Here is a 21,398-nt window from a genome sequence, read left to right on the forward strand (position 1 = left end):
CTCTTCTTAATATCGTTAATTCATCTTTATCATTAGGATATGTACCAAAAACTTTTAAGCTGGCTATTATTAAACCTCTTATTAAAAAACATAACTTGATCCTAGAGAATTAGTCAATTACAGGCTGATCTCCAATCTACCTTTTCTGTCAAAAATACTAGAAAACACAGTATCATCGCAACTATGTTCCTTTTTAGAAACAAATGGTATCTGTGAGGATTTCCAGTCAGGATTTAGACCATACCATACTGAGACTACTCTCATTAGAGTTACAAATGATTTGCTCTTATCATCAGATCGTGGTTGTATCTCTCTATTAGTGTTACTGGATCTACTGGTGCTGCATTTGACACTATTGATCACAACATTCTTTTAAATAGACTCGAAAATTATGTTGGCATTAGTGGAATTGCATTGGCATGGTTCAAATCTTACTTATCTGACCGTTATCAGTTCCGGCAGTTACAGCAGATCGGGGCTGTATCCAGGTGAGATCGAGGACGTGCGCCTAGACACGACGACAGCTTAGCTCTGAAGTGTCAGCAGCGATTGTGTCAACAAGATCATCCCCTGTGAAGGCCTCATCGACACGACAGCCAGTGGCACAGATCCTCAACAAACCGTCCCATACCAGCGTGATGAATGCTATCCTCATCTAGATGGAACTGGAATAAATATTTTGACTGTTGCGATCCCAGTCGGACTTATGAAAGCTGCATGAATCATAATCATGCACTGTTCGCTGTTGGCCAGAGGAAAACTGGCCCCCTGACTGAGCCTTGTTTCTCCCAAGGTTTATTTCTCCATTTTAACACCTGTTTGCCACCTGATGTCATCTGTTGGAGTTTGGGTTCCTTGTCACCGTCGCCTTTGGCTTGCTTTGTTGGGGACACTTGACATTTGATATTCAACAATGTTTTGATCTGCCTGCACCAACACCATTGTATACGAACTGAACTGAGCTTGACGATGACATCACTGTTTACTCCAGTGCTGATACAGATAAATTAACTAAATGAATACCTATTGATTCTTACAATGGAATGAATCAATACTGAATTTACTTAAGCTGGACAATGACACCATTTTGTTTAAGAGCTCCTGTGCAGCCCAAAATTATATACCAGTTATCACTGTAAAGCTGCTTTGATACAATCTGCATTGTAAAAAGCGCTATATAAATTAAGGTAACTCGACTTGACTTGTTCCAGGCTGTAAACATATTTTATCTGCTGTAAAGTTGTAAAGCTGTAAAGCTGACTTGTTGCCTTGATGCCTTATCAGGCAATGACTTGTAAGGCAGCGTTTGTGTATGAAGGCACCTCACGAAACTTATTTAGGACAGACTTCTGAGGTAGTGTAAACAGTTTAATTATCTACAGCAAAATAGTGCAAGCTTTGGTGAGAATCAGGGTTCCTACACATTTTCCATTTCAAAATTCCATACTTTTCCAGACTCAAATTTCCAGACCTCCTTCCAAACGATTTTCTGCCATTGGTAAGCCTCGGTCTCCTTTTCTATGTTTTCTCTGCTTCATGTTTGTAGTAGGGGTCTTACAGTCTTTTAGTGATTTTTAAATCAGTGTTTGATTGTTGAAATAAAGTTTTGTATTTAGTATTCACGTCTAGGCCCTTCTCTTCTTAAAACTACGTTCCTGTGTGACTTCTGTTGCGGATTAATCTACAAGTACTAATATATTCCCTGTTTAAAAGGGTAGTGACTTTGTTTCCCTTTCTGACCATACCACTCGCTACATAGGTGTAAATATTTAATTTGTTTTACATTCTAATAATTCGACACATTTACTTCATAGACATCCTTCTCTGATTTATCCATTCTGTTCTGTTGCCAGGATTTGTTGATATCAAAACATTTCTATAGAGTAGCCTACAGAAGCGCAGTATCAGTTTCCGTAATATTTTAGAAATTCACAAGTTTATAAACATCTGCAAAGTAAAAAGAGGTGTAAAAGGTGATGTGTAGGGGGGTCTGGGGGCATCTTCCCCCAGGAGAAGATTTTTGTGATTTTAACATGTAAATGAAGCATTCTGGTGCACTCTGACAAGAAAATAAATGGGAAAACCAACATTTGCTTCAAGTAAAAAAAATAAAAATAAATAAAAATAATAATAAATTATTGACAGTAGGGCTGAGAATTGACACAAATTTCACAATTGAATGCGATTTTGATTCAGAAGCTTGCTTGATTTTGATTTTGAAAATTTAGATTTTGATCTTGAACATTTTTGAAAATTTTATTTTGATTTGATTACCTTCGATTCAATATTGATTCATTTGGGGCCTATCAGGTACATGGCAAATTTCCTCAAAGAAAAAAAAATTCTCTCAACTAATTCTGTAAATTATACAAGGAACCATAGCTGGTACATCATTATAATATTAGGTTAAAACTGATTTGCAAGCTACTTTCATATAGGCTAAATTACACATAAGGAAGTTTATATAAATTTTTAATGACAATTATTTTTCTACTCTTTTTTTTTTTTTTATTTAGGCCTAAACATTTAAATGGTGGCTGTCATGAAACAGATTTATACATTTAATATCAAAGCACATGTTAAGTACAAATACAATGAATATGCAATAGCCTATAGTGCATATATTTAGCAAAATGCTCCTCTTGAAGTTCATTTTTGTAGCTGAATAATGAGTTTTTGGCCATTGAACGGCTTTTCTGAGGTAGGCTAAATGTGATATTTTTACATGCTGTTTTATTGATGCCTTTCTGCAGTTGAAACAATGATTGATCGATTGCATGTGATACAGATTTCAGTAAGTTGTACTTTTTCTTTCAACATATGGATGTTCAATCATGTTTATTTTGTGCTGTAACTAGTAAAGCGGAAGAGATGGTTGGTTCACGAGAGCTACAGCGATCTATCATGCCACAGAGCACCAAGAAAGATCACGACTCACTCCAGTCTATGGGAAAGTAGCCCATTTTCGATTCTTGTGAGAATCCTGAGACACGCACTCGCCCTGAAAAAAAACCTCTTCGGATCTACACGATTCACATAAATTATGTATTTTGATTCAAAAGAGCTAATTTCGCTGTAAAGTGTCTAGTTTGCAGGTATAATAAATTAGAAAACTGAATAGAGACAATAGTCTGGAAACACAAATATTTTTCCATACTCTGATTACTTTTTCTACTTTTCCAGACCTGGAAATTACTCAAATCAAATTCCATACTTTTCCATACTTTTCCAAACCGCGTAGGAACCCTGGAGCATTAAACAAATATTTAATCACTACAGTAGTAATTTCTCGCTAGATGAATGACATCAAAATTGTAACTTCAATATTTTGGATGATCCAGCATGATTGTGTCAATTGGGCTCTACAGAGTTTACATTTTGACTCAGCGAGTTTACCAATGTTATAATTAGCCTTAAAAATGAATGACAACACATCAAATGTGATAGTATTTTATTTGCTTCATGCATAGAAGACAAAACGGTGTTATATTGTGATGTTGTATCATGGGCATCGGGTATGTCCTGGCCGTTGGTCACCAGCTTGTTCCGCTGTTCTTTTCAAGGTTCCCCCAACACCTTCAGGGGCCTCCATGCCATGGCTTGCCTCAAAAAAGTTCCATGTTCCATCTTCCAGAAGAAATTCCCTTTCTTTTTGTTTTGGATACATGGTCCATTACAGAACAGATACATGTGGGTGTGTGGCATGCACTGTATATAATAAAGCACTGGATTCACGTGTTCCCACATAGCTAGGGGGCTTTTGTGTTTGAAGATTGACACTGTGCTAAAACAGATGGGCTCTTTTTCAAGTAAGAAAAATAATCTTGTTTCTGTTTGGGACAGAAAAAAGATTTCAAACAGAAACAAGATTATTTTTCTTACTCCATTGGCAGATAATTTTGTTAGTTTTAAGCAAAAACTCACTTAAAGGTGCCATCGAATGTTTTTTTTTTTTTTTTACAAGATGTAATATAAGTCTAAGGTGTCCCCTGAATGTGCCTGTGAAGTTTCAGCTCAAAATACCCCATAGATTTTTTTTTAATAAATTTTTTTAACTGCCTATTTTGGGGCATAATTAGAAATGCACCGATTCAGGCTGTGGCCCCTTTAATTGCTCACGCTCTCCACCCCCTCCCGAGCTCTCAACTCTATCATTGCATAAACAAAGTTCACACAGCTAATATAACCCTCAAAATGGATCTTTACAAAGTGTTCGTCATGTATGCTGCATGCATACATCGGATTATGTGAGTATTGTATTTATTTGGATGTTTACATTTGATTCTGAATGAGTTTGAGGCTATGCTCCGTGGCTAACGGCTAATGCTACACTGTTGGAGAGGTTTATAAAGAATGAAGCTGTGTTTATGAATTATACAGACTGCAAGTGTTTAATAATGAAAATAACGACGGCTCTTGTCTCCGTGAATACAGTAAGAAACGATGGTAACTTTAACCACATTTAACAGTACATTAGCAACATGCTAACGAAACATTTAGAAAGACAGTTTACAAATATTACTAAAAATATCATGTTATCATGGATCATGTCAGTTAGTATTGCTCCATCTGTCATTTTTCACTATTGTCCTTGCTTGCTTACCTAGTCTGATGATTCAGCTGTGCACAGATCCAGACATTAATACTGGCTGCCCTTGTGTAATGCCTTGAACATGAGCTCGTATATGCAAATATTGGGGGCGTACATATTAATGAGCCCGACTGTTATGTAACAGTCGGTGTTATGTTGAGATTCGCCTGTTCTTCGGAGGTCTTGAGATTTATGTAAGGAGGAGGAAACAATGGAGTTTGAGACTCACTGTATGTCATTTCCATGTACCGAACTCTTGTTATTTAACTATGCCAAGGTAAATTCCATTTTTAATTCTAGGGCACCTTTAATTTAGATTTTTTTTTCTTCCAGAAAACAAGTAAAATAACATAGTTTTTCTTATCTAGTAAAAGCATCTGGATTTAAGAATTTTTATATATTTGGACTGGAAACAAGACAAAAATACTAAGTAAGAAATGCTTTTTTTGCAGTGTAGTTCACCCAAAAATGAAAATTCTGTCATTAATTACTGACCCTCATTCGTTAAACACCCATAAGACCTTCATCTTCAGAACACAAATAATTTTTTTTTTGATGGAATCTGAGAGAGATCAGACTGAACATTTTTCTGTACGCATTTCCAGAACTACGGGGCTATAATCTTCATTAAAGGTGCCCTAGAATTAAAAAATTTATTTACCTTGGCATAGTTGAATAACAAGAGTTCAGTACATGGAAATGACATACAGTGAGTCTCAAACATCATTGTTTCCTCCTTCTTATATAAATCTCATTTGTTTAAAAGACCTCAGAAAAACAGGCGAATCTCAACATAACACCGACTGTTACGTAACAGTCGGGATCATTAATATGTACGCCCCCAATATTTGCATATCCCAGCTCATGTTCAAGGCATTACACAAGGGCAGCCAGTATTAACGTCTGGATCTGTGCACAGCTGAATCATCAGACTAGGTAAGCAAGCAAGGACAATAGTGAAAAATGGCAGATGGAGCAATAATAACTGACATGATCCATGATATTTTTAGTGATATTTGTAAATTTTCTTTCTAAATGTTTCGTTAGCATGTTGCTAATGTACTGTTAAATGTGGTTAAAGTTACCATCGTTTCTTACTGTATTCACAGAGACAAGACTATCGTTATTTTCATTTTTTAAACACTTGCAGTCTGTATAATTCATAAACACAACTTCATTCTTTATAAATCTCTCCAACAGTGTGTAATGTTAGTAGGGTGGCCATACGTCCAGATTTTGGCCGGACAGTACGGATTTTAAGCCCCCTGTCCGGCGTCCGGCACACCCTCAAGCCGGGCACTCATTTGTCCTCCTTTTTGGAGTTGCGCTGAATCAGCCTAAAAAAACCCTGCTCTAGAATCTTTATTAGGACGCAGCAGCATAGCGTCTAATGCTGTAAGATCTCTGGTTAAACAAACGATTGGCTGAAATTGTTGTCAAATAAATATCTGATATATCATTGGTTAAAAACGTAAACAAGCCTCCACGTGCTGGCTACGTCATATCATCACGTTAACATGCCGATTCGGTGCTGTTGTCGCCTGAGCTGCTGCAGAGGGTGAACTTCTTTGTTAAGAACTGAAATGTTTATTTATTAATTTTTCAAATTCATTATTTGTTTATGTATTTCTGTTATTTCCAGAATCCAGAAATGTTATGTTTTCTGGCACTGTGCCAGTCTGCCAGATTATTTTATTTATTTATTTATGTTATTTCCAGAAGTCCAGAAATGTTATGTTTTCAGGCACTGTGCACTTTGCAAGACTTTTTTGAAACAGACATCACAATGTACATAAATACAAATACTGTGAACACTTTTTTGCCTCTTCTGTTACACATAGGTCTACATCAAATTGTCCGGCAATGAATAGAGTAGGCTTTTTCAGAATCACTGTATCATGATACCATCGATATAATGGACAAAGTTGTATTATGAGTACTTTGTAGTTGCGAGTACACCAGAGTCCTACTAAATGCCGCAAAGTGTCCTCCTTTTTGGTGTTATGGAAATGGCCACCCTAAATGTTAGCTTTAGCCACAGAGCACCATCAAACTCTGTGAAAAACTTTGAGAACTTTGTTTATGCTGTTTAAGGCAGTCGCGAGCTCGGGGGTGGGGAGCACGAGAATTTAAAGGGGCCGCAGCCTGAATCGGCGCATATATATTGATGCCCCAAAATAGGCAGTTAAAAAAATGAATAAAAAAAAAAAAAAATCTGTGGGGTATTTTGAGCTGAAACTTCACAGACACATTCAGGGGACACCTTAGACTTATATTACATCTTTTGAAAACATGTTCTATTGCACCTTTAATGAAAATTACCACGATGCTGAAGCTTTCCTCTTAGCTTGCGGGCTTCGCGAATGACCAAATCCTTGGTCTGGAACTTATGAAAGCGAATAGTAATAATAATAATAATAATAACTTTATTTTTATATAGCGCCTTTAAAGTAGCTTCTCAAGGCGCTTTACATAAAAAAAGCAAATAAGAATACAACACACACAAAGTAAAACAGGTTATACATATAGATATGAAAGATAAAAAACAAGACAATCAAGAAAAAGCTACCCTAAAAAAATGAGTTTTTAAATATGATTTAAAAATACTTTCTGTGCATCTCTGATGTGAGGAGGGAGTGCATTCCAAAGCCTAGAAGCGTAGGATGAGAAGGCCCTATTCCCTACAGAACGCAACCGTGTCTGTGGGACTGCCAAAAGACCAGCTTGTGAGAAGCGTAAGTGACGCTTTGGTGTGTATAAGGTTAAAAGTGCAGACAGATACTGGGGGGCCAAACCATGCAGTGCCTAATATGTGAGCATGAGGACTTTAAAATCAACTCGGAACCTGACCGGAAGCCAATGCAAGGACTTGAGAATTGGTGTAATATGCTCGTTTCTCCTGACTCCGGTCAGGATCCTAGCAGCTGAATTTTTTCACACATTGTAGTTTGTTAAGTGTGCATTTAGGAACCCCAGCCAGCAGTCCGTTGCAATAGTCAATGCGGGAAAACACAAAAGTATTAATAGGCCTTTCAGTCACCGAGAGCTATAACATAGAGCGGAGCCTAGCAATATTTCTGAGATGAAAAAAGGAGTTCTTTACAGTGTACTGAACATTAGAGTCAAAAGACAACCTTGAATCAAATATAACTCCTAGATTTTTTTATTTGGTTTGTGATTCCAAAACAGAGCCATCTTCATTTAAGAATAGTGAACCAGCTTTATGAAGCTGATGTGAGGTGCCAATAAGCAAGACCTCTGTCTTATCACTATTAAGACACAAAAAGTTTTGGGACATCCATGTTTTTATCTCAGAAATACAATGTGTTAAAAAAGTAAGGTCCAGATTTTGATTAGGCTTAGAGTGAATGTAAATCTGAGTCACAGACCGGAATCCACTCATACATACAAACTGTTGACGATCAGAAAGGTAAAATCTAAACCATGTTAAAACATTCCCAGAAAGACCAAATACAGTTTCCAGACGCTTGAATAACAGATTGTGATTGACAGTATCAAAAGCGGCACTGAGATCCAGAAGGATCAGAATAGAAAGAGAACCAGTGTCTGAGGCTATTAACAGATCATTGGTGACCTTGACCAAGGCTGTCTCAGAACTATGAAATTTTCGAAAGCCTGATTGAAGGGGTTCAAAGAAATTATTTACTGTAAGATGAGTGTGTAGCTGCAGAGCCACAACACGTTCAAGAATTTTTGCAAGAAAAGGGAGATTTGATATAGGACGATAATTATTTAAGTTATCCAGATCAACATTATGCTTTTTTGGAACAGGTGTTACAGCAGCAGTTTTCAATGCTGCTGGTACAACACCAGTATGCAGGGAATCATTAACAATGCTGAGAACAGCAGGGCACAATGAATCCAAACCAGATTTAAACAAGCTTGTAGGGAGGGGGTCAAGTATGCAAGTGGTGACTTTCATACGTGACACCTCCCTAGTGAGCAGCTCAGAGTCGATTTGAGAAAAGGTAGAGAGGGACATGGCAGAGAAACTAGGTAAGCATAATGTAGAAGCAGAAACAGGTGCAGTATGAATAAGTTTATAAACATTATCAATTTTAGAACTAAAGAAATTAAGAAAATCATTACACAGCTGATTTGAGACAGGGAGAGAAGTGCTGACATTAACTTTGAGAAGTCTGTTTATAGTGTGAAAGAGATGTCTAGGATTACTTTGATTGCTATCTATAATCTGAGAAAAATAAGCAGATCTTGCAGACTCAATTTCAGCTTTATATACCCCCAAGTGGTCTTTCCAGGATTGATAATATACATTCAAACCTGAGTCACGCCACTTGCGCTCCAATTTACGGCAGGCTGCTTTCTTAGAACGCAGGTCATCATTATACCAAGGGGCAGAACGAGCAAAAGAGACACAGCGAGACTTCAAGGGAGCAAAAGAATCCAAATTAGATGCAAGAACAGTATTCAGCTGTAAAATCTTATCTTCAAGAGGAGCTGACTGGAGATCACTAAGAGAGGGAACAACAGAGCCTGCAAAATCTGACGGATGAATTAATTTCCATTTGCGGAAATTAACAGTGTGTGAAGATGGCATACATGGAAGAGGCAGTTCCAGGTTAAAGAAAATTGCCAGGTGATCAGAAAGACCAATGTCGACAGAAGACAGCTGTGACACAATTGCATTGTTTGCAATCACAAGGTCTAATGTGTGGCCTTTATTGTGCATTGGCCCGCTAATAAACTGTTTTAGATTAAAACAATCCAATAAGAATAGAAAATCCTTTGCCAGCATACAGTCATTTTTGTCAATGTGTATATTGAAGTCCCCTAAAATGAAGACGTTCTTGAATTTAAAACAACATTGATAACAAGTCAGCAAACTGTGAAAAGTGAAGATAAATTTCTTAAGACCGCACCAGTATGATGCAATGCTCTTTTAGTCTGTCGCCAACTCATAGGCACGCTGATGTTGTTGTTAGACGAAAGGCAGTAACTGCGTCCTAAACTGCGATGTATGTACCATCTTCGCTTCAGTAGGCCAGCATTACGACAGAGCTCATAAGCATCTTTTTGTAACCTGTAGTTCTGTTTTAAGTTGAGCAACTGGTGTGGACAGATCTGGACCTATCCCCCAGCTTCGGCTTCATTGTGAGGGTGTGATGACCACAATTCAACTCAGGGGGAGAGGTAAACGGGCTCATGGCAAAAACTTCCATTAAAAGGTCAGAAAAGAAAGTGGATGGATGAGGGCCTTCAATCGTCTCAGGTAAGCCGAAGATTCATATATTATTTCTGTGGCTCCTCCCTTCTAAATCCATAACCTCGACTTTGAGTTTAGCGTGTTCGTCGGCTAGAGTTGCATACCTTGACTCCAGGTTTCCAACACTTCAGGCCGCTTGTGTTCACGTCTGCTTCAAGTGAAAGAACTCTCTGTTCATGGTCGTTCACCGCTGTGTGTAATTTGTCCAGCCTCGCTTCCAATTTGGAAAATGCTGATTTAAATTCTGAAGACAATGCCGCTCTGTGTTCTTCCAGCAGTGTCATCAGGGTGGCAATATCTGTTGAGCTCCCGCTAGCCTGTGCTTCATCTTTCTTAAAGTCAGCATGAAATCAAAATTGACAACTCTTATTTTTTTATGGAATATTGTAGTATTTATTATTAATAATTTATTGAATTATTGAATTATTAATTTATCAATAGGATTGAACCGAAAATGCTCCAACGAACATGCACCGTCAGTCAGTCTCTCTCGCAGGCACTCTCTCGCTGTTTAGTGCCGTTGGCCATCCTCGTCATCCTCAATAAATAAAGTTCTTACAGTAACATACACGAGGGTGCTCGCAGTGAGTCCGGTGGAGAGAAATCCCCCACTGACTGCAAATAGCAACGCCAAATTTCCAACGATCCAATCAATTCCCGAAGGACGAAATCAAGTTCCGCCCTCTCATTTCAGATGCCATTTCACTCAGATAGACAGAGTAAAGAAGAAAAGACAATCGCAACTTCCGCTTTATGCCGACTTTAACTTCGGCTTTCTTGTGTTTAGATTTCGATGCCATTTTCACCCAGAAAATTTCAGTGTAGTAATCTGACCGATAAACTGATTTATCAAGTCATTGATGGGCCAAAAAAGAAACTGTAAAATGAAAACTGTGGGAGCACAAGCAAAAGGCAGCTACTCCCCACACATCAACCAGAAGTCCACGTCAGAATTATAAGTATATAAGCACACTTTAACGTTTAATTTTTTTTTTTTTTTTTTATCAAAGTCCTTTTAAATCAAAGATCTGTTGTTTATACTTCAACTTATTTTTGCAATTGTGCTTGTTGCTGCTAGTTTTGTAGTGGCGCATAATTACACACAGAGGTGTAAAAAGTACTCAAAAATGTTACTCAAGTGAAAGTACAAGTACTGAGCGAAAATTTTACTCAATTAAAAGTAAAAGTATCTGGCCAGAATCATACTCGAGTAAAAGTAAAAAAGTACCACATTAAAATTGTACTTGAGTATTAAAAAAGTAAAAGTAACAGCAAGAATGAAAACTAGAGATTCTTGTTTAAGCTTTTAATCTCTAAAAACATGAAGTGAATGAACCACATACAAAGTTTTATCCTCCTTTAGAACTGTTTGTGTTTAATTGTATTTAATTATCAAACTATAAGACTACTACCTAATGCCAGTATGCAACATGCTACTCAAAGTTGCAAAACCTCGGATTTAACTTAAGCTGATTTTCAAAATTGTGAGTGTCAAGCCTAGCTCTTTTGGGGCTAAAAATCAATCCTGCAGTGCCTGAAACACTGGTGTCTGAAACACAGGCCAGATATCCATCCAACTCTTTGCTGGCTTCATGTGTTGTCTGTTTCAAAGAAGTGAAAAAATCTTCATCATCAGATCTGTTGGCCACGGGTGCTCTTGATTCTGTGGCTGATTTTTGACTTCCTCCATTTTCTTCCACTGACTGTTATACAGTGGGTACGGAAAGTATTCCGACCCCCTTAAATTTTTCACTCTTTGTTATATTGCAGCCATTTGCTAAAATGATTTAAGTTCATTTTTTTCCTCATTGATGTACACACAGCACCCCATATTGACAGAAAAACAGAGAATTGTTGACATTTTTGCAGATTTATTAAAAAAGAAAAACTGAAATATCACATGGTCCTAAGTATTCAGACCCTTTGCTCAGTATTTAGTAGAAGCACCCTTTTGATCTAATACAGCCATGAGTCTTTTTGGGAAAGATGCAACAAGTTTTTCACACCTGGATTTGGGGATCCTCTGCCATTCCTCCTTGCAGATCCTCTCCAGTTCTGTCAGGTTGGATGGTAAACGTTGGTGGACAGACATTTTTAGGTCTCTCCAGAGATGCTCAATTGGGTTTAAGTCAGGGCTCTGGCTGGGCCATTCAAGAACAGTCACGGAGTTGTTGTGAAGCCACTCCTTCGTTACTTTAGCTGTGTGCTTAGGGTCATTGTCTTGATGGAAGGGAAACCTTCGGCCCAGTCTGAGGTCCTGAGCACTCTGGAGAAGGTTTTTGTCCAGGATATCCCTGTACTTGGCCACATTCATCTTTCCCTCGATTGCAACCAGTCGTCCTGTCCCTGCAGCTGAAAAACACCCCCACAGCATGATGCTGCCACCACCATGCTTCACTGTTGGGACTGTATTGGACAGGTGATGAGCAGTGCCTGGTTTTCTCCACACATACCGCTTAGAATTAAGGCCAAAAATTTCTATCTTGGTCTCATCAGACCAGAGAATCTTATTTCTCACCATCTTGGAGTCCTTCAGGTGTTTTTTAGCAAACTCCATGCGGGCTTTCATGTGTCTTGCACTGAGCAGAGGCTTCCATCGGGCCACTCTGCCATAAAGCCCCGACTGGTGGAGGGCTGCAGTGATGGTTGACTTTCTACAACTTTCTCCCATCTCCCGACTGCATCTCTGGAGCTCAGCCACAGTGATCTTTGGGTTCTTCTTTACCTCTCTCACCAAGGCTCTTCTCCCCGATAACTCAGTTTGGCCGGACAGCCAGCTCTAGGAAGGGTTTTGGTTGTCCCAAACGTCTTTCATTTAAGGATTATGGAGGCCAATGTGCTCTTAGGAACCTTAAGTGCAGCAGAAATGTTTTGTAACCTTGGCCAGATCTGTGCCATGCCACAATTCTGTCTCTGAGCTCTTCAGGCAGTTCCTTTGACCTCATGATTCTCATTTGCTCTGACATGCACTGTGGGCTGTAAGGTCTTATATAGAAAGGTGTGTGGCTTTCCTAATCAAGTCCAATCAGTATAATCAAACACAGCTGGACTCAAATGAAGGTGTAGAACCATCTCAAGGATGATCAGAAGAAATAGACAGCACCTGAGTTAAATATATGAGTGTCACAGCAAAGGGTCTGAATACTTAGGACCATGTGATATTTCAGTTTTTCTTTTTTAATAAATCTGCAAAAATGTCAGCAATTCTGTATTTTTCTGTCAATATGGGGTGCTGTGTGTACATTAATGAGGAAAAAAAATGAATTTAAATGATTTTAGCAAATGGCTGCAATATAACAAAGAGTGAAAAATTTAAGGGGGTCTGAATACTTTCCGTACCCACTGTAATTTCCAGGTCAACAAAGAGCTTAGAACCGAAGAGGCGACACTCTGATACTTTTTAGGCAACAGTCACTAGATGGCGCTCCGGTAGCGCGGCCACCATTATGGGGTGAAAATACTAACTGGACCATTGAATCCTTCACATCTTATGCACCCAAAATTGGTGAATTTCACTGCCAAATCAGAAGCACAGTAGAACAGTTTTTTTAAATTAAGTCACCAGTAAATTGTATGGCTCCTACAGTAAATGTTGTATTGTCTTACATACGTTTTATTTGACCAGTTGTGGAATCCAACCATTCATCCATCTGAGGTAACGTAGTTAGCCTACTTTATTGAGCATTTCCATTTTATGAAACTTTACACATTTATTAATAGTAAATTAATAATTAATTAATTTAAGATCATCATGTTTGCAGCGAACAATATATTTCAGACCTATTGGAGCAATAATAATAATATCTAGATCTGAACTGAAATAAGCTATATTGTACGTTTTAATGGATCACGCTACAAACATAATGATCTTATGATCTGCTGTGTCCATTATCGCATAATTCCCACTTTTGGACACTTTTGCTTCAATGGACATTAGACAACACTGCAAAATCAAGCTGTTATATTCATATATTTATTGTCCAACATTCCCAATTTTTCTGATGCATGTCATAATTTAATTTCATATATTATATATAATTCCTGAGCTATATTATATATAATTCATATCGGTATTAATTCAGTGTTTATAAGTCTAATACTAATACTAGATCTTTTAAAGAGTTTTAACCCAAACTGACTGAGAGCAAAAAGTTTTTGTGAAAAAGTTTTTTTTTTTCAAAGCAGCAGATATTGCCATAGAAACTAGTGGACTGCCAAGTCGCCTTCACCCCAAAATGGCGGAAATACAAGGCCGCTGCTGGCGCAGGTGTTGCAATGGAACATTCTGTTGAGTGTCGCTTCTTGTTAGTGTATATTTTTTGAGGTCAAGGTGCTGTGCATTGTGGTAATTGATGCAACATGACGTCACTTCCAAAGGACCAATGAACATGTCTGACCAATTTCATGGAATGTGAAAATGAATCTCATTGAATAAATAACCTTTAAATTAAACTGGTCATCAGCGCAATTCAATCGGTTTGGTAATAGCAAAAGAAAATAGAATGAAGTGATCTCCAAAAAATAAGTACTTTTTGACTGTAAATAAAATTGTAAGGAGTAAAAAGTACTCTTTTTTCTCAAAAAATGTAATCAAGTAAAAGTAAAAGTATTGATTTTTAATTGTACTCAAGTAAAGTAAAAATCCCCAAAAATAATACTTAAGTACAGTAATCAAGTAAAATTACTCAAGTACTTTACACCTCTGATTACACAGTAGCATTAAATGGACCAAAAACAAAAGGTTTTGTGGAAGAGATTTTATATTTTGATTGAGAATTTGGGAGTACACACACACACACACAAAGAAATAAAAACAAAACAAAACAAAAAACAGGTACATACAAGGTTTCAAAATACAGTCCAAAATTTAAGTTATTAAAATCCATTGAATCAATAAGAATAAAGTCATTTAGATAATGGATTTAAATTAACTTTCTAGCTCAGTAGTACTTTAAATGTGTTAATGATTATAAAATCATAAACTGTATATTATTCCTGGATATGTGTGTCAATGCCTGTATGTAGTTGGAATTATTTAATGATCTGAATCTGACATGCTCTGCAGATCCCTCAGTTGTTTCCTTTCTGTTTAAAGGTGAAGTATGCAAGTTATGATGTTAAAATACTTAACCCAGTTTATTGTTCATTGACTACTATTAGCATGCCATTCATGGGTTTATCTCCCCGAAAAATGTAAACATCAAGCCTCCCAGGAATCATCAAACATTGAGAGTGGTCTCCTCAGATCCGTCAATCTATTTCCAGCACAACCTATAATGAGAGTGGAGTGGCTACAGTGGCAGGCAAAGTGAGAGGATGTTTAGCCAGACATGGGGGGAAAAAAAATTAGTTTTGGTTACAGAAGTGCAAGCAAAAATTTGGAAGCTTCAGTACCATACAGGATCATCATGCACCTGTTCAGAAGCACAAATATATCTGTTTATAATGTTTACTTTGATGTGTCCAGTGTAGACCACCTCAAACCGTTGTGGAACATCATGTCAAAAAATGCACCTGTCGCAGATATTTTGGATGTATTTATTATAAGCAAGACACTTGCATTCGCTCTAGACAGTATACTTATTTGCTTAATTGACCCTTCGCCGGGAGTTTGATTGACAAGCGATCTAACCAATCAGAACGCAGAATATGCCATTTTGTCCGACAAAGCAGTCAGGAGTTAGAATATTAACCTCGGTGGAGTTAAACTTGAAAAACTGTGTATATTGACATCTTTTCGCGTTTGAAACAACATTGATTCTCATGTTCATTCATGTTTATTTGATGCTATAAATGGACTCGGTTTTTATTGTTTGAATTTCTTAAAAAAATTCACAGTTTGAAAGCTGGGACTTTGTTTAATATCATAAGTAACCTGCTCTGTCTTGTCTGTCGACGTGTTGTCAGTGTCCTCTTTGCTCCACTATGTATTTTTCACTCTGTGTGGCGTGACAGCGCCATGGCTCATCGGACAAAGCAACAGTAACTAAGGGGGGGGCGGGTCTTTGCGAAGGGTCAATTGACACATAGCAACACAGCTAAAAGTATTCCTAATATATACTTTTATTGAAAATAGCCTACTTTTACCTGTTGAGACATGCCTTCATAAGCACCCATATGAAATGTATTTGTGATGTTTGAGTTGGGGGAGGCAGGATACATGAAAGGTATTTAAAAATATGCTTGCAAATCTGCTAGGTTTCACTATAGTGCTGCATAAACTACATACTTCACCTTTAAAATTTTGTGAAACAAAAATTACATGGAGGATGATTTACTAACTGGTTGATTAATGCCCCAGTTGAGCTGTCTCTCTTCAGTATGGCTCTGCTTTCAGACTCCTGTACAGACAGCAGGTGAAAAACATGCCGAAAATCTGAAAGATTGTATGAGAGAAAAAGCCTGGTATTAATACAATTCCATATAATATCATACTGTACATACTGTCATCGCAAAAATTGATGATTTATGACCTGTCACTCCCTGTAGATTGATGGGTCATCAGGATCCTGTCACCCTGGATTGACGTAGCAGGATATGACCATGCATTTATGGGACTGTCCCAATATTCATACTTGTGGTCTTTGCACTAGACCGTCTTGTCTACTTACACGTCTCTTGTAGACAGCTACATACCTGTTTCTCTCCTACCATTCATAGCAAAAACACTTGAACGAGTTGTTTTCAACCAGGTGTCATCTTTCCTCCCACAGAGCAACCAATTGGAGGTCAATCAATCTGGTTTCAAGAGTGGCCACTCAACTGAGACTGCACTGCTGTCGGTCACTGAATCCTTGCGGATTGCAAAGGCTGATTCCAAATCATCAGTTCTCATTTTGCTCGATCTATCTGCTGCCTTTGACACGGTGAATCATCAGATCCTTCTGTCCACCCTCTCATCACTGGGCATCACAGGTACTCCACTGGTTTCAATCCTATCTCACAGGAAGGTCTTTCAGGGTTGCCTGGAGAGGGGAGGTATCCAAAGCTCATCAACTGACCACAGGGGCTCCTCAGGGTTCAGTTCTTGGACCCCTCCTCTTCTCCATTTACACTACATCACTTGGTCCCGTCATTCAGGCACATGGTTTCTCCTACCATTGCTATGCTGATGACACACAACTCTTCCTTTCATTCCATCCAGATGATCCCACAGTAGATGCTCGAATCTCAAGCTGTCTGGCGGACATCTCGGCGTGGATGAAAGAACATCATCTACAGCTCAACCTGGCTAAGACTGAGCTTCTCGTCTTCCTTGCCAATCTGACTCTAAATCACGATTTCAGCATCCAGCTTGGCACATCCTCAATTACTCCATCAAATTTGGCCAGAAATCTTGGAGTAATCCTTGATGACCAACTGTCCTTCAAAGACCACATTGCAAAGACAGCTCGGTCATGCAGATTTGCACTATTCAACATCAGGAAAATCAGGCCCTTTCTAACAGAACATGCAACACAACTTCTCGTCCAGGCTCTGGTCATTTCTAGGCTTGATTACTGCAATGCTCTTCTGGCTGGAACCATCATGCACAATCAAACCTCTACAAATGATTCAGAACGCTGCAGCACGTCTCGTCTTTAACGAGCCCAAAAGAGCCCACGTCACGCCTCTCTTCATCTCTCTACACTGGCTACCACTTGCTGCTCGCATCAAATTCAAGGCGTTGACGCTTGCTTACAGATCTACCACAGGCTCAGCACCCTCCTACTTCCACTCACTCTTATGAGTCTACACTCCTACCAGAAGCCTACGGTCTTCAAAGGAGCGAAGGCTTGTGGTACCGTCACAGAGAGGCAAGAAATCACTCTCCAGGACATTCTCATTCACTGTCCCTTGCTGGTGGAATGATCTTCCTGCCTTCATCCAGAATGCTGAATCCCTGGCAACATTCAAAAGACAGCTGAAAACTCATCTCTTTTGTGAGCACTTAACCTCATCTTAGAAAAAAAAATAATATTAGGATTAAAGGATTATACCTATCCTTTCACTTCCTCTCTATTGTAGCTTATGATACTCTGAGCACCAGTGGCGCACCATGGGGGGCGCCAAAGCGATGGTTAATTTTTTTTTTTTTAAATAATAAAAGTTATATAAATTTATAATCAAAGTTATACATAAAAAAAGTTATATAAATTTTAGAGGACTAACAGGCTAGAGTAGGCGCCGGTACCCTCATAAGATTCCATCATAGAATTTAAACATAGAAGGGTAATATCGCGAGTGGGCGGGGCGCAGCGCTGAGTGAGCAGCAGTAACGTAAACTCGAAAAAGATGGATAAAGCAAAAAAGCTATCGGGGGCTAAAAATAGAAAAAGAAAGAGGGAAAAGGAGATGGCATGTCAAGGGATGCGACAGCTGCTAAATAAGTGGATGGTGAAAGGCAACAGGTAGGATTTAAAATGTGACGTCTATGCTTGGAGGCTTGCAAATACGTTATTCATGTTAACAGACTAGCTAGCGTTTGCTGACACTGGGAATGTAGCAGACAGAATATGTAGCTAGCTTAGAATATGTAAAACCGAGGTTGCTGAGCTGAAAACTGAAAAATATAAGGTAGCGTACAATAAATGACAAGAATCTGGAAAATAACTTTAATATCTCTGGTTTACCGTGGAATCATGCATATATTTGCTACCAAACTTGGAGGCTTGCAAATATTAATGTTGACTGACAAGTGTTTACTAACTTACTGCAAAATAATGTTGCTGATATCTACATTTAGATTTTGGTTAAACCCTTTGGAACCAATCCCATGCATGACATATCTCAATTTTATTAAAGTAAAATGACAACTGGTAAATATAAGGTAGCATGCACAATAAATGACTAGAACTGGAAAACATTACTTATGCAGTAAGGCTGGTTTATCATGGAAACAAATAGATTTTTTTTTTTTTACCATTAGCTGTTCATGTTAGATCAGCTGTGCTGTCAGACATACATATGTGTATATATATATATATATATATATATATATATATATATATATATATATATATATATATATATATATGTGTGTGTGTGTATATAAATATAAATATATATATATATATATATTTATATACACACACACACACACACACACACACACACACACACACACACATATATACAGTAGTACAGTACAAAAGTTTGGAACCACTAAGATTTTTAATGTTTTTAAAAGAAGTTTCGTCTGCTCACCAAGGTTACATTTATTTAATTAAAAATACAGTAAAAAACAGTAATATTGTGAAATATTATTACAATTTAAAATAACTGTGTACTATTTAAATATATTTGACAAAGTAATTTATTCCTGTGATGCAAAGCTGAATTTTCAGCATCGTTACTCCAGTCTTCAGTGTCACATGATCCTTCAGAAATCATTCTAATATGCTGATCTGCTGCTCAATAAACATTTATGATTATTTTCAATGTTGAAAACAGTTGTGTACTTTTTTTTTCAGGATTCCTTGATGAATAGAAAGTTCAAAAGAACAGCATTTATCTGAAATACAAAGCTTCTGTAGCATTATACACTACCGTTCAAAAGTTTGGGGTCAGTAAGAATTTTTATTTTTATTTTTTTTTAAAAGAAATTAAAGAAATTAATACTTTTATTCAGCAAGGATGCATTAAATCAATCAAAAGAAAAGTGGCAGTAAAGACATTTATAATGTTACAAAAGATTAGATTTCAGATAAACACTGTTCTTTTGAACTTTCTATTCATCAAATAATCCTGAAAAAAAATATTGTACACAAATATTTTGTACAATTGTACACATTAAATGTTTCTTGAGCAGCAAATCAGCATATTAGAATGATTTCTGAAGGAGCATGTGACACTGAAGACTGGAGTAATGATGCTGAAATTTCAGCTTTGCATCACAGGAATAAATTACTTTGTCAAATATATTTAAATAGTACACAGTTATTTTAAATTGTAATAATATTTCACAATATTACTGTTTTTTACTGTATTTTTAATTAAATAAATGTAACCTTGGTGAGCAGACGAAACTTCTTTTAAAAACATTAAAAATCTTAGTGGTTCCAAACTTTTGGACTGTACTGTATATGTATTTATATGTATGTGTGTGTGTGTGTATATATATGTATATATATATATATATATATATATATATATATATATGTATATATATATATATATATATATATATATATATATATATATATATATATATATAGAGCACAGACCTTTAAAGAGAGATAGAGATGTGACCCTGTAATTACATATCTATATGTGTGTGTGTGTGTGTGTGCGCGCCATATTTGTACTTTTTATAATCCAAAATGTTAATGTAATTTCAACAGCATCATAACCTTACTGCGTAATAGTTATCTTATCTGATGCCAGCACTAGGCTGATTTAAAAATTGAATTTAGGCTGCTATATTATATATATATACATTCAGGTGTGAGGATGGTGGATCAGGAAAGACAGGGGAAGGCAACAAGTAGGTCTAACATTAGGTGGAAGTGTAGATACCACTTGATACCAACAGGTTCATTTCTTAATATTATTAATATGGAAAGTAATATGGAACATCTATTACATAATGTTTGTTTGACAATGTCTTAGTGGAGAAGAACACAGGCAAGGGGTAAAAGAGACAGACATGATGTCGGCGATGGCATCAAGTAAAGATGAGACCAGTGATGATATCAGGTAGGAGTTATATTAGTTAGACCACACCAAACTAAGTTCTGTTTACCAATCTATTCACTGTGTCCTTTTTGGGTAAAAATTAGTGCAGACAGAGATGGAAAGCCACTCACCACTGAGGAGGAATTGGAGAAGAATGTGGAAAAGGGAGGTGAAGATGAGGTGGAAGAGAATGTGAAACAGAGAGGTGAAGAGGAGAGGGAGGTGGAAATGGAACAGAGAGGTGAAGAGGAGAGGGCTGAGACAAGGCATTACTCAGAAGATCCATCTGACTGGCCACCACCACACCAGATTGGGGACTCATTTAGGCAGTGTATGGTTGAGAATGGCCCACAGAAATGTCCTGATGGACCATATCCAAGATCAGACAAGAGTAGAAGGTGTTTTTCCAAAGCATACTGTTTTCGTTCAATGTCCAATGTAGAAAAAGTGCAGCGGGATTGGTTACTGTACTCCAAAAGCACAAATAAAGTGTATTGTTTTGCATGTAAGCTTTTTGGTGGAGCTAGAGTTGTTGTTGTAGCACGATATGATGTCACACTAGCAGAGCATCTTAGGAAGGTAGCTTCTAAAGAAACCACAGGATATCTTTCCTGGTGCACTCAAAATGAATTTTTAGATTCAATTTCAGAATGTGTACTTGGTCAAATTTGTGCCCAGGTCAAAGCCTCCAAGTACTTTGCAGTGGAGTTGGATTGCACACCTGACATTTCAAAGCAGGAGCAGGCCTCCGTAATAATCCGGTATGTTCATACAGATGACAATAAGAATGCCACCATCAATGAGTCTTTTGTTGGCTTCACAGTCGTGAAAGACACAACTGGTAAAGGCCTCACAGAAACACTGACTGGGGTGCTGGATAACCTGGGGTTGGAGTTGGCTAACTGT

At 37.6% G+C, this 21,398-nt stretch overlaps 1 protein-coding gene and 1 long non-coding RNA gene across 4 annotated transcripts in view; one reads left to right on the plus strand and one right to left on the minus strand.

The window, feature by feature from the left end:
- Positions 1–14,578: 14,578 nt before the first annotated feature.
- The window catches only part of cd151l (CD151 antigen, like), a 55,233-nt gene continuing 48,413 nt past the window's right edge, over positions 14,579–21,398 (minus strand). For 2 of the 3 annotated variants that reach the window (XM_048179811.1, XM_048179808.1), the window contains one exon: positions 15,978–16,212. In XM_048179811.1, the coding sequence (XP_048035768.1) occupies positions 16,153–16,212 (60 nt within the window). In that variant the 3' untranslated portion in view covers positions 15,978–16,152. Of the gene's footprint in view, positions 15,128–15,977; positions 16,213–21,398 lie in introns of those variants that run through there. The other variant, XM_048179809.1, reaches the window with a different exon arrangement.
- LOC125261205 lies at positions 17,646–20,817 on the plus strand. Its single transcript, XR_007183246.1, has 3 exons — positions 17,646–18,226; positions 20,427–20,661; positions 20,698–20,817. It is a non-coding gene; the product is annotated as an uncharacterized LOC125261205 (long non-coding RNA).

The sequence above is a fragment of the Megalobrama amblycephala genome, unplaced genomic scaffold (assembly GCF_018812025.1).
Source record: "Megalobrama amblycephala isolate DHTTF-2021 unplaced genomic scaffold, ASM1881202v1 scaffold370, whole genome shotgun sequence".
In the NCBI taxonomy this organism is placed as follows: Eukaryota; Metazoa; Chordata; class Actinopteri; order Cypriniformes; family Xenocyprididae; genus Megalobrama; species Megalobrama amblycephala.